The sequence below is a fragment of the Sceloporus occidentalis genome, unplaced genomic scaffold (genome assembly GCF_023333645.1).
Source record: "Sceloporus occidentalis isolate IW3139 unplaced genomic scaffold, rSceOcc1.0.p SCAF_30, whole genome shotgun sequence".
NCBI lineage: Eukaryota > Metazoa > Chordata > Lepidosauria > Squamata > Phrynosomatidae > Sceloporus > Sceloporus occidentalis.
In genome coordinates this window covers 1943796-1958217 of record NW_028317010.1, presented here as the reverse complement: position 1 = coordinate 1958217, position 14422 = coordinate 1943796, and the positions used below count along the sequence as shown (strand labels likewise).

General features: G+C 41.6%; 1 protein-coding gene across 1 annotated transcript in view; it reads left to right on the top strand.

Moving 5' to 3' along the window:
- The first annotated feature begins 4587 nt into the window (after positions 1-4587).
- The window catches only part of LOC149298890 (zinc finger SWIM domain-containing protein 8-like), a 57393-nt gene continuing 47558 nt past the window's right edge, over positions 4588-14422 (top strand). The window contains 1 exon segment of the mRNA XM_089486919.1: positions 4588-4765. Within this exon segment, the coding sequence (XP_089343045.1) occupies positions 4588-4765 (178 nt within the window).

Below are 14422 nucleotides of genomic sequence, written 5' to 3'. Positions count from 1 at the left end.
AAAAACATCGGAGCACTCTTAATTGTTTTCTTGCCATGGTGCACTGGACCATCCTTTTTTGCAGCCTTTATCAGGACAAATTGGTGCTACGGTATGAGTAAAGTATATATGTGTAAAGCCAGCAAATGTGTAACGAACATATTGTACATGGTATGCATCCATGTTTCTGTGTGAACCCAGAAATAAAATAAGACACTAACATTTTACTTAGAATAAAGAAGAAACAGATACATTATCTAAATGTTAAAATAACATTTATTAAAAAAACAATGTGCAGTACTATGGATTACATTACATAACTTTTATTTATGTAGCACCAGCAGATTCTGTAACAGTGTAAATGTATTTTGTGTGGCCACCATTATTTTCCAGCACTGCCTTAACACTCTTGGGCATGGAGTTCACCAGAGCTTCACAGGTTGCCACAGGTTCCCCCGCCTTCCGTTTGAGGATGCCCCACAGATGCTCAATAGGGTTTAGGTCTGGAGACATGCTTGGCCAGTCCATCACCTTTACCCTCAGCTTCTTTAACAAGGCAGTGGTCATCATGGAGGTGTGTTTGGGGTCGTTATGTTGGAATACTGCCCTGCTGCCCAGTCTCCGAAAGGAAGGGGATCATGCTCTGCTTCAGTATGTCACAGTACATGTTGGCATTCATGGTTCCCTCAATGAACTGTAGCTCCCCAGTGCCGGCAGGCCCAGACCCTGACACTCCCACCACCATCCTTGACTGTAGGGAAGACACTCTTGTCTTTGCACTCCTCACCTGGTAGCCAACCACACACGCCACACACCATCTGAACCAAATAAGTTTATCTTGGTCTCATCGGACCGCAGGACATGGTTCCAATAATCCATGCCCTTAGTCTGCTTGTCTTTAGCAAACTGTTTGCGGGCTTTCTTGTGCATCATCTGGGATGACCACTAACAGGCTGACCCCCCACCCCTTCAACCTCTGCAGCAATGTTGGCAGCACTAATACGTCAAATTCCCAGACAACTTCTGGCTATGACGCTGAGCATGTGCACTCAGCTTCTTTGGTTGACCATGGCGAGGCCTGTTGTGAGTGGAACCTGTCCTGTGAAACCGCTGTCACCCCTGATGAAGCCGTTTTATTATTTATGAAAGGCTCGTTGGGTCTGGGTCTTGTATCCATATTACAACTCTGTGGTTAGCTGTTAAGCTCAAGGATCCTGCTGTATGAACAGAATCAGTTGGTATTATTGTTTACTCTCCCATCTGCTCTACATAGCCTATAGTGTCTATCTGCAAGCACTTTTGACGTTGAAGGTTTTTAACTGTTTATCAACTTTGAGTTAAAATTCATTTTTTTATCCATTTACACCTCTTGTATCTAATAGGACTTTAAGGCACTCAGGTGACATTTCTGCATATTTGTGTTCATTTTTCCTCCTACATTTTGTATATATAATTATTTTGTATTTATTCATTTTTTATGTGACATTTAATAAAGGCATCTTTTTGGTCTTATATTTTTGTGGACCTCAAATTTTTGTGGACCTCAAATTCCTCTACCTAAAAATTAAAATTTCTGATTTGTAGCATCCTGTCTGCTATAAACTGGTCAAACCTAAGAAAAAGATATGGCGTATGCAACTTGCTGCTGATGTTTACCTAGCTTACGAAAATCCTCGTTTACCACATTGACCTCATTTCACAATAAATGATTAGTTCCTAATTGGCCAATACCCCATCCTGTCTTGCTTCCTTAACAATTTTAAAACGTACTTTCTATTTCTGTAATCTGTCGCTCTAGGAAGACACCTGACTTGTTTGCAACCCCATGACCTTGCTTAAAATTCACACCTTTTAATATATTTAATATTGCTGGCTGACCACATGGAACATAGGAAGGTAGACAATGGGTTAGACATGAAAACTGGCATTATTTCTTGGCATGGATGGGTGACAACTTTCTAATTGTATACCCAAATTGGACTCATTATTTTATGTATAGGAACATTTGTGCACACAAAGTAATTTTGGTACCATTGACATTATATCACGGCTCTTAGAGAGGAGAGGTGCCGAGGATGGGGAGGCAGGGGCCCCTGCCTTGGGTCACTTCTAGGGTAGCGGCCAAGGTAAATAGACCTCTAGGAACATTAGGATATAACCATATTTCCCTTTTTCTAAGGTGCACAGTTGCTCATTAGCACACCTCCTAACACGCAGGGTGAGGTTGGGTTTGTAGATGGGGCAGGGCTTTACCAAGGCTTTTTATTATTATTATCTTTTATTTATATATCACCAACCATTTACACAGCACTTCTTACAATACACATACTCAAAGAGTATGACAAAACTAGAACGGAAAACCGATACATTAGGTAAAAGAGCCCTGCTCTCCAGCATACAATCTAGATTTGTTATGCGACTTCGTGACCTCTAAGGTTATTTATGTAACCGATAAACACATTCAAAAGAAGAATAATGTATTTTATTTACACAATTTAATTGCTAAACACATTTTCTGGTTTCTATACATTATTGTGACTCTTAGGGCTGTTGAACGCTTGGGTACATTCATTCTCACCAAAAAACATTGAGGTAATGTTAAAAGAGGGACATAGTGTGAGGGAACAGGGAGGAGGAAGAGGAGCATTTGGGGCCATAGTCAAAATCATGTTTACATAAAATAAGGCACAGTAGAAAATGAAACTGTGCAAATTCATAATAACCATGTAAAGGGTAAAAATAAAAGAGGTTGAGGGCTCAAAATTGGAAGTATTTTTGGCGGGCGGGGGCTGGTATTTGATGTAACACTAGCTATGTCTTAAGGTGACTGCCAGGGATGTTTTAAACAGATACATTGATAACCGGCAAACGGTGTGTGCTCCGAGAAATGACAAACACCGGGGAGGTAAGGCGCGACTTCGGACCTCAGAAAGGGACGCTAGAAACGTATGCATGTTATTATAACTCATACTGAGTCACTGCAAGTAAATAGTATAATCTCTTCACTCGGTTATGTATTTTTTCCTGTTTTTAGTGCAATTGATCAGGAATAACGAAATGCCAGGGTAAGATGGCACTATCGAGTTCCGCTGGTGTACCAGACGGCTGTTTAGTGTCCATCTAGCCCCACCGTCAGCTCTCTCTGGTGCAGGAAGCCGGAAGAAGCCAGGCGGAAGCGGGGATCAGCTGATCGAGCTGTCCCCAGGTAGAGCCCGTGAGGGGAACTGAGACCGGCGGGGAGTGCTGTCTCTCTGGCGAACCGGTAGGGGAATCTCGGACATCTGGCGCATCCCCAGGGTGTATATGAGAGACGGAAGGACGTAGGGACTGGAGAACTTGCTTTAGGCACCCCGGCGATTCATACAAAGAAGGAAGGCTGCAGGGGCTTTTGTTTAAGTGAATGGCCATAGTCACGTCCCTCTTGGGGGTCTGAAGTACCTGCATCCAGCCCTTTTCGGCCGACCTTGTTGTGCTTATTTTTTCTTATTCATGAATTGAAACCTGACTTGCCAAGGACACAAAATAACAAAAAACCAGAAGTAAGAAGAGAACAAAGAAGGGACTGGGAAAAGGGCCAATATTTATTTTTTTGCATTTCTTAAGGAGCGAAGACTTTGGGAACATAGCGGCTGAAACGGCGTTTGACAGTTTACACCTCGGATGGGCAGAGGGTCACATGGAACTCAGGACATCCTACTATAGAGACATTATTTGCATTAATACATTTTACTCCTGATAGAATCAATTCTTGAAAATTGAATTCCCTGGTCGGTCCTTTTATTTTCCTTTCCACACCTGGAATACCATCACATACAAGATCAGCAAAGTGTTGAAGTCTGCCAATATTTGTATTCATTTGCCACCATTTCTTGTAGGATTGCCAATTCCTATAATCTCATTTCTCCCAAGACTTGATGCAATTGAACTGTGTCTTGAGGATCAATTGCATGTCTATTTGGAGCTGCAGATAATATCGGTTCCCCCTTTATTTTCATCATGTTTAGAAAGGAGGTTATCAGTTGCAAATAAAGGCATCCACAGCAGGGATTTGAAGCCAGAGCTACATAAAGCCCTCATGTCCAATGGCACAACCTCTGCATCCATTTCCAATTCTTGCTCCGTAGAGGCTTATAGATGAATTTGCCTAAAAAAAGGTAACATAGCATAATTGATGAATTTTGTTTCCAATTTTTAGTCCTCCGTAAAATAAAAAAATGCAATAATTTTATCATCGGCTGTTTAATTTAATTTAAACATTGTGGAGGGCCTGAAGATCCAAGCAAGTTGAATATTTTTTACATGGAATGAATTAGAATTTGAAACAAGCACAAAAGAGATTGCACTACATCTTGAGTGGCAACACTGACACTCACTTAATAACCCAGTATGATTGATCTTGTATGACCTTGTTACAACAGTGGGAATTGGGTAGGTTTTATCTTTACTTTAGAACCTTTGGACTTTGTTTTTCGCTTTTTTTGCAGCTGGCGGAGAGAGTAAGGACTCATCTGAATTTGATCTGAACATTTTTTTTGGACGTAGAGCTACAACTGGAGTGTTTGTGAAAGTCCACCACCAGTCATCAGCCGCCAGAGGCTATTGGTTGTGATGGAACTCATGTTTGCTGAGTGGGAAGATGGGGAAAGGTTTTCTTTTGAAGACTCGGATCGTTTTGAAGAGGACTCCCTTTGTTCGTTTATATCAGAGGCAGAAAGTCTGTGTCAGAACTGGAGAGGATGGAGGAAACAGTCAGCTGGACCCAACTCTCCTACTGTCAAAATAAAAGGTAAGATCTCTTAATAGAGTAAACTACCATCTAATAACTGTCAAATAATTGGCTAGCCACTGGGGCTACCCTTTTTGAAAGGCTTTTAATATATTAGCAGAACAATCTAATCCCCCTACCTCTTTGCAGAGCAATATAATGTTAACACAGGTCTCTTCCCTGTGCCATCCTGTTTTAAATGAATTGATGAAATGAATTAAAAGTAGCTTTTATATTGTGCAGGGATCTGTTTCTGATGTCAGGACACATTTGTTTACAGAAGCAGGGCCAATCCTTGACCAAATAACAGCCCAAACATATATATGTATTTGACACTCCATATGCATGCGCGCACTCGCTCACACATTTTTTTTGGTTTGCATTGTAGGGACTTCCATTGCACTCTAAGTGCAGGCACCAAGCTCTAAGTGATGTATGGCCAGAACAGGGTGTAAATTAGCCATTTTGTTAAGCAAAACACTTTCTGTTTAAATTTAATTTTATAAATAGACCTATATATATATATATATATATATATGTCTATTTATAAAACAGAATACAGATCATCAGAGAAACAAAAACTTTCTGCTGGAGCTGGAAGGGCACAGTATACATTGTTGCAAGTGTTGTGTCATACATATCTATGTTCTTCCATATAAATGTGTAATATGCCTAATTTTGGTCATATATGTATTTTAAGATTTGAGCTAGGATACCCTCCAAAAAATACTCCAAAGTTGTTTTTCGAGTGCACTTGATATGTTCATTTGTTATAAATCATAACACCCTTAAATTCCCAAAATAAGTATACTGGTGAAACTATTCCTGCTTGATAAAGGGAGACATGATTTTTAAAACGAGTCCTAACTGTAGTCATCAAATGTTTATCAGCGATTTATTGAGGAGAGCAGTTGGGCATTTTTCAGTCCCAACTATTTGGTATACAGTTTGTTTCAAAGCAGAAATGCTGAAATAGAAAGAAAGTTAAAGGTTGGAGAGCTAAATACAAATAAAGAAAGCAGTATGTTTTAGATGCCGTAGGATTCCTCTGTTTTGGAATTGCAGAGGTGCTTGAAGGCTCACAGTCTTGTAAGAAAGCAATGCCCTTTCTGTGTCACTGGTACAGAAGGCTAGTGTGTCTGCAGACCAAATGAGGATTAGGGGGGCATCAGTTATTTCTATTTATTTACAGTTTATTGACTGTTCTTATAAAACGTCAAGTTAGTTCTGCAGAGTCTGTTGCATTTGGCAATTTTTCCAAATGTATTTTTTGGCTGCTATCATTCATTGGCGGAAGGCAGTGTACTTTAACCCTTTCACACAAGAAATCTGGTCACTTTGATCTTCTGCTGTCCAGTATAACAAATTCCAGACTTAGACTGTCTCTACAGTTTTGTTTGGCCTAATCTTCAAGTAAGAAAACAATGCTTTACAAAATACAGCTAGTGTTATCTTCAGCTTTATGATTTAAAGAACTAATGGAGTTCAAGGTCTCATGTTCTTAGCCACTGAAACCTTTCTGGACTTTGCTTCATTTTAGTTTCAGTTTATTGCAAACATTCAGTCTTAGAAGGGCAGTTGTTTCTTGGTGTGGATAACATCTTGTACAAAGAACTGTCATATGTGAAATGAATTGGCCCATATCAAAATGTATAACAAGTGTTTTAAAACAAGCCTTTAGTTGTGAACTCAAACCCCGGTTATTCATTGCTGTATTTTTATTCCTGTTAAGAAGTTTTTATAAATTGAAAAAGTTTTTTCTAGAGGAAGTCCCATATAAAAAAATACCTGTACGTGTAGAAAGCTGTAAGCTAGGCTAGCATTACCCAGAACATTCCCTGGGTAATGACTTTCCCTGCTCAAACACCACACTGAACTGATTCTTTATGGTTATCCTAATGAATCCCTGCTTGCACAATGACATCCATACCTCCATAGGCATTATTAGTCAGTGTCAGGCTGGGTGATTCAGACTGAGCCATTCTAGTAGATTGGCCTAAGATAAAAGAGCTATAACACTTGTAAATGGCTAATATGAAGTTGTTTAAAAACATTATGCAAAAGCTACCACTTTAAAGGAATTTTCACTAGGTATAATCAGGCCTATAAAATATCCCTCAGTCTTAGGTTAAAAAATACTGGAACATTTAGAGTACACTATATCAAGCTCTTCTGCACCATACCTTTTGCAATACGTTTGGGGCCGCCCAAGGTGTACGGGTACAATAATGGCGCTGTGCACCTTTAAGAAATTGAGCATCAAGAAATTGTCATATCCCAGCGAGCCAAGTCTTAAAGGTGCAGAGTGCTTTTTAATGAGGCCTATGGAGGATGTGCTCAGCCGGCATAGCCTTCAAAGTGTAAATAGGCGGTTTGGGGAGATCAAACCTTTCCCTTGTAACCGGCCCTTTGTGTGACTTGACACCTGGGGCTTGGTCCCGCTGGGCCTGCCACCCTAGGCCTAGGCGAGAATACAGTCACTGGCTGCAGTGGTGGTTTTTAACCCTTTCAATGCGCTAATTCCACCACCAGCCTTTTTCAAAGTTTGTAGTAGTCATTTTGTGTATAATTAAATTACAACCATAAACTTTGACAAAGGCTGGTGGCAGAAATAGTGCTAGGAAAGTGTTAAAATACAATCATTTGAGAACTGTGGTTTGTCTAGTTTGTGTACAAATGCTGCTTGTACTAATTTCCCTACAAAAAAACCCATAAATATTGGATATTTCTAAACTCAGGACAAATATTCCTAGAACCTATTTAGCAGGGTTTTTTTCATTGACTTCTGTAGATGAATATTTTTTTTCAATTTTTTTGCTTTATTATATTGGATATGATCAAATAGAAAGCCCTTCTTCCCCTGAAAATAATATTATACAATTTGTCTGGGTACACTAAACAAAAAAGAAGAAAAGTGCTGCTAAGCACAAATGCCAAAACAATCATTGTCACAAAGGGTACAAAACGTTAAAACCAGTCCAGTCACAAAGGGGTTAATATGCATTCTTCAAAAACTAAAAGTTAAAAGGTGCAGCTAGGTAGCCACCTTCCTCCTCCATTGTCTGAGGAATCTTGTCACTGATTGGCAGCTTGATGCTGCCAATTGGTGGCAGGGAAACCATCCCATAGGGATCGATGGAGATGCTTTCTGCACATGCGCCCAGGGCAGTATTTGCCTAACCTGTGCCAGGTCTGGTGGTAATTCAACCACATCCGAGTCCATACGATATGCCCCTTCTAAAAGTGGATGTTCCTGTGTTTTAATGTAAATAGATGAGTTCTCAGTGCTTGCTGAGACCACGCAGCAGTTGCCAAAAAGTAACAATTGACTTACAAAAGTATCAATTCCACAAGTAGTAAGTTGGATATAGTGAACGTTTTAATAATGGAAACAATTACCAGATATAACGTAGACTCGCCAAACGTGACTATTGAACGTGAGTTTGGAACAGTGTGGACGCTGTCTGTGATGAGTAAAAACACGAGTGGATAAGCAGGACAAGTGTATTTTTTTTCCCCAGCCCTTCCAATGCTTCTCTTGTGTGAGCTCAGAGGAGCCCTGGGTATATCAATGTGGTGGGGTGGTCCAAAAGGTGAACACGTGAATAAACGTAAATTATTAGGCTGTATGAATTATTTTTATGCATGTCATGTTAACAGCAACCCTTAATAATAAACAATTGTTTTTAGCCTTCCAAATATGAGACTGATTGTGATTTGGTCACAAAGGTGTAGGCGTAAGTGGTAATAAACTCCTCGGCTGTATGGGTTTCTGTGGATTTGTTACTGATCTGTAGCACGCAAGGGTAAAAAAAATCATAAAGGATGCTGATTCACTGCTCTGCACTGAACAGGAGTACAATCTGTGCATGCTGGTTACATTAGTCATGGTAGACGGAGGTGTCCCCAGGTGACCTGTTCTGAAGCTCCCCAGGATCCTTTGGTGATGTAGTATGGCCTGTGGTGCATTGCATTTAATTGACACCATGCTACTCTGCGAACACTACGCCTTGGAATATAATGTCTGAATCTGTCATTTGGCAGGAAATCTCATTCAAACTCAGTATTGTGCCAGTTTTTTTTTTGTTTTTTTTTTAAATAACCTTTATTATTACACCATGACTTGGCAAATGGGTTTTCAGAGAAAAATATGGTGTTCTATCTTTACACATTTATAGGCAATTAGCTAGTGTGTAGCGCAAGATGCGTCCTCACACACTGTTCCTGATTAAAGTAATTTGTATTTTGCAAAATCAACAGGAATGTCTTTCTCTGTCCGCTATGTAGTTTGCTTAGATGCACATTGAGTTTACACTGAAAAAAAGAGGAGATCCTGTAGCTTGAGAAGCATGAATAATCTTTAGGGCTGTAAATGCTCTGTAATTGGGACGCTGCAGTTTATTGTACTTTGCTATATGTTCATTAAATCATCTGCAGCCTGGTAGATACACGTTGTTAGCTCTGTAGCATAATCCCCGGTTTTAGCTATACTACTTTCCCTAATGCTTAAATACTTTCTGTAGTTAAACTCGTTGTCTGGTCGTATGGTGTTCACACCCCATTATCACACTGCTATATAACCCCTAATGCATTTACAAAATAGCAACATCATTGCAAACAGTTGAAGAAGCCAAGAGTCTGAAATCAAGTGAATTTAAAATTAGTAATGTTTGACGGTGTTGTCCATGAAAGAATTTTTCTTTGGGCAATTTGCATGTTTAAGTAATTCATTTATTCTTTTGTTAAGACGTGCAAAAATCAGACACTAAAATATATTACTATTTGGCACGTTTTCCATTAGAGTTTATTTTTTTGCAGCGATTTTTTTTTTTTTATTTTTTTTATTTTTTTTTTTTTATTTTTCCCTTTTCTCAAAAGAAACTTATGTTAAGGTGTCATTTTTAAATGTAATGTTTAAAAATGTGGAAATCTGTTTTGTCAAACTACGTTTTCATGTTATATGTGTTTAATAACAATAATTTAAGAACTATAATTCTGTTTCTTTTTTCAAAATCAGATTTTTATTGGAATTTTCAAAACATAAAGGAGGGGGGGGCAGGGATACAGAAGGAAAAAAGGGGGGGGAGAAATATGGGGGAATCAGGAAACCACGGCATGAGACAGTGGAACACCAAAAACACAAAGCAAGGTACATAACGCCAGTACAGTCGGCGGCGTACACCAGAACGCAGGCAGCGCCACAAATACCCATCTCAGGAAAAATGGAGAACACAAATCAAGAAGTCCGGACAGCCCGCGGCAGACCCGACAACCGAGCGGGCACTAGCATCGACCCGTCGAGCAGCCGGGCAACACCGGGCGAACCTAGGTAACTACACACCGTGCCCAACTACCGAGGACAACCAGTAAAACCACGTGGCCGTATAGGCCTCTCTAAGTTTCGGGGTCGAGGCGGAGAGATCCTCAACCCTCCTGATCTCCTCCACTCTTGCCACCCAGTCCCGGCGAGAGGGAGGGCGAGGTTGTTTCCAGTGTAGGGGTATAAGGCTTTTAGCAGCGTCAAGGAGATGTCGGACCACCGACCGCTTGTAATGAGAGATCGAGTGAGACGTGTAATGCAAGAGCATGGGCAGCGGACGGAAAGGGGGGGGGAGTCCGATAGCTCCGAAATCACCCGGTGAACCTCCTGCCAGTAAGGTTGCAGCAAAGGACAGGACCACCATATGCGCAACATCGTGCCCACATCCCCACCGCACCTCCAACACCTATCAGACGTACCCGGGAACATACGATGGAGACGCTGCGGTGTTCTGTACCAGTGTGTCAACAGTTTATAGTTAGTCTCCTGCGTCTTAGTTGCCCTCGAGCTCTTATGGGTGAAAACGAATATCTTATCCCAGTCCTTGTCAGAGAGTCGAGCGTCACAAGCGGTCTCCCAGGTCTCACAGAAGGACGGTCGAGTCGTAGAGGTCGCATTCATAAGTAAGGAATAGAGCAAGGAGATGGCCCTCTCCGGTGGGCGAGCCCCCGTGCACAAGGTTTCAAAGCCCGTTAAGGGCCGGTGGAGACGGTCCCCATGCGGCAAGGTAGAAAGGTAGTGCCTAATTTGGTGGTATGTGAAGCGCTCCAACCACGTAGGATCGCGTCCCTGCAACAACGAGCTCAAGGGCAGCAGCCCACCCCCCTCCAGCAGCGCCCGGGCCCGGACAGGGGCAGGAACCCCGAGGAAGTCCATCCGTCCCACCCCTCGCCCCGGAGCAAAGTCCGGGTTCCCACAGAGGGGCAGCGACGGCGCGGTAGACAAGCGGGCGCGCAGGCCCACCTCCCACCAAACCGCCAGTGTCGCCAGCACAAAAGGATGGGAAATGCCGCCATGGCCGCCACCCGGGCCCCACAAGGCGTGGTACACACAGCCCCGCAACCCACCAAGCTCCAGATCGACCCATGGCTTAGCGTGGGGACCCAAGGCATTATAATTCTGTTTCAGGATTAAAATGGTGGTTATCCCTTTTTCCCCCAGTCATCTTACAAGGAAGCATGTTAACTTTAAAATACTGTTTAACTCACTACTGAATGTATTTATATATGTACAGGCATTGGAGTCCCACTGCTTTCAACGTATGCTTCCCTAGTGGTTGGGATAGATTATGCTAAACTGTGTGAGATGCCAGAAATCCATAGCTCCTAAAATGTACTGCCGTATCCTAATATTATTATTATTATTGCTTTATATAGCACCATCATATTCTGTAGCCCTGTACCCTTTATATTGGTCTGTGTAGTCATTTACGGCCTTGACTACTAAAACTTCTGACAGTTTTGCTTTGTTTCTTTCCAACGTAAATTCATCCATCCAGTCATTGAAAAACAAAAACACAAGCTACTTTAGTTTTGTTCAATATGCACCCTTTTTAATTCAGATCATTTTTTGACACCTTTTGCTTAATAAGCCATCACACAATCTCTGCAGAATTTATTGCTAAAAGACTGACACCAGAGATATTTATTAACATGCAGCCGGGATGTGCAATTTGTATTGCCCAACGCCCCGGGACATGCAGTTCCGGGCGCCGGGCAGATGTTTTTCTTCTTTCATTTAGCCCTGGTGCGGGCAATATTTGCCCCCCTCCTAGATATGCCACTCTGCCCCCCCAGACATGCCACTCTGCCCCCCAAAATGTGTTCAGTAATATCTCCTAAGTACAGTGATGCCACCCATGCATGGGTTTGCCAGGCTGTTTGGGGGGGAAAAAGAGCCACATTTGGGGCAAGTATATTTTTGAATGTTGAACTTTGACATTTGGTGATCTTGTGCCCATGCCCTATTTGGTACATCTTTCAGCCTGGCCAATTCAATGTGCCCAATAAGACCATATATTTTTGAAAACTATACACACCAGGGTATTTCAAATGCTGGTATTTTTACTCTTTGCATGCACACATTTTACCACCGGCCTTTGTCAAAGTTTGCAGTAGTATTTTTTCCCACACACTTTGTACGTCACATAAAAACATTCTGTTAATGTCAACTGACGTGCCAGGACCGTCATGGATTTAAACAGATGTAGATATTGATCTATGTTCGCTTTCTTCACCCAAACAGTGTTGCTGTAATGCCTCACAACACCAAGATTGGCATTAGGGGCATCAATGTCGCAGCTGATGCCCGTTTTAAAAGAGTTTAGGAGACGATCAACAATTGCTTCCTAAACTTCAATAACATCTCCTGAGTATATACCCCCCATGCATTGAGTTGTCAGGTTCTCAGGAGATGTGTTCAGTAACATCTCCTGAGTATATACCCCCCATGCATTGAGTTGTCAGGTTATTTGGGGGGCCACATTTGGGACATGTTGTTGGGAGCATTTTCAATTTACCCCATCAAATCATACATTTTTTTAAAAGTAGATACCCCATGGGCATTTCACAGACCAGTTTTTTAAAATTTTCCATGCGGGAATTGTTTGCTATAGTGCTAAAGTTAGAACTGACTTGCATGGTTGAATGCAGTACCTGGGTTTAACCTGCAAGGGGAGACAGAGTTCTCAGGAGGGTCAAGACCCCTCTTGGAAACCTTTTTTTTTTTTTACTCGCTGCCATCTTGCGAGTGGGGTCGGTGTTTGGTGTTGCTGAATGCCTCGCTATCGAGGCATTTCAGCGACACCATTGAAGTTTAGGAAGCAATTGTTGATCGTCTCCTAAACTCTTTTAAAACGGGCATCAGCTGCGACATTGATGCCCCTAATGCCAATCTTGGTGTTGTGAGGCATTACAGCAACACTGTTTGGGTGAAGAAAGCGAACATAGATCAATATCTACATCTGTTTAAATCCATGACGGTCCTGGCACGTCAGTTGACATTAACGGAATGTTTTTATGTGACGTACCCGGACCGTCAATTGTACTCGAGGTTAAATTATTTTAAATAAAACAAAAAATTTACATATTGTTTTTTATCTGTTTAATCGAAAAAAATAATATGCCAAATAATCGACCTAATTGTGTTAATATAACATTATTTAGTTGTTAATTAATTTATTTAATACATAGCCCTTATTTAAATATAGTTTTGATTAAAATTATTTTTTGATGATCAGGACAAATGGATTGTTATGAAGGACAAGTAGATTGGGTTACCATTTTAGTCCCTTGGACAAGTAGATTTAATAGGCATAATGTGCACGGATTCCCTTCTTAATTTAGTCACTGGGGCGACATGATTGGCAAAGCCTTGGGCTCCCAAATTTCTTGTCGGTTGGCAGCTGTTGGGTAAGAGTACACATCTTACACTGTACCTGTGCTCAGATTGCACAAACACCCAAACCGAGTTTGATTTTATATTCTCCGTATTATGTAACTTCAGGAAAACGGGCCATGAACCCCGTTGGCTTTCCACAGCATAACGGTAACAAAATCCTCAGCAAGGTCACGACTGGAATTGAACAAATGCTTCAGTTCTTCCGCCCTCTCTTATCCATTCTTTTCACATTTCTCTTCTCTCTAATCTTTGGATCTTTGGATCTATTGTAGTATCAGCCCTATACAGTAAGATGGCTGCTTGCTTTTTGTTCCCTTGTTACGTGGCTCTTACCATGCGAGAGACTGCAAGCTCTGGGGGTATTAGAAAATATGTTTGTCGCAAAGTGCGGATGGTATACTGCACGTTCCCTGTTCACAGATTGTTTCCGACGCAGCCTTCGTGGTTGCCAAAGTTACCCTGCAATCTAAAGGCACCCGAGACACTCAGCATTGCCTGTGTCAGGAGCCCACATCTGATATCCGAGGAGATTAGTTCAGATCTGATATCCACGTTAGCATTTTTGTTCAATGAACGTATTCCCTTCCTTGCTGCACACGCTCTGAATTTGGGATCAGGTGCAGAATAAACTGAGTGACAACATTCAGCTGTCAGGGCTCACCCGAGCGCCCCATGCTGCGTCGCTGGAATACTAAGCATGAAATCCTCACTTATGTTGACATGGGTACCATATGGCAGACGCTTCCCTTTGTAGCCAGGGGCACTTAGGGTTTTTGTGTTTAATTCATTAGTTTTCCCTCACGGGCTTTGTTTCTGTGCATGGCAATTATGATACGTTTCCTGCTTAACCCTTTCAGTGCCATGGACATGTTCAGCTTACCCATTTGGTGCCAAAAAAGGCAAGGAATTGGGTTCTGGCACCTTTCAGGCATTAAAAAAGGCTTTAAATACTTAAGATT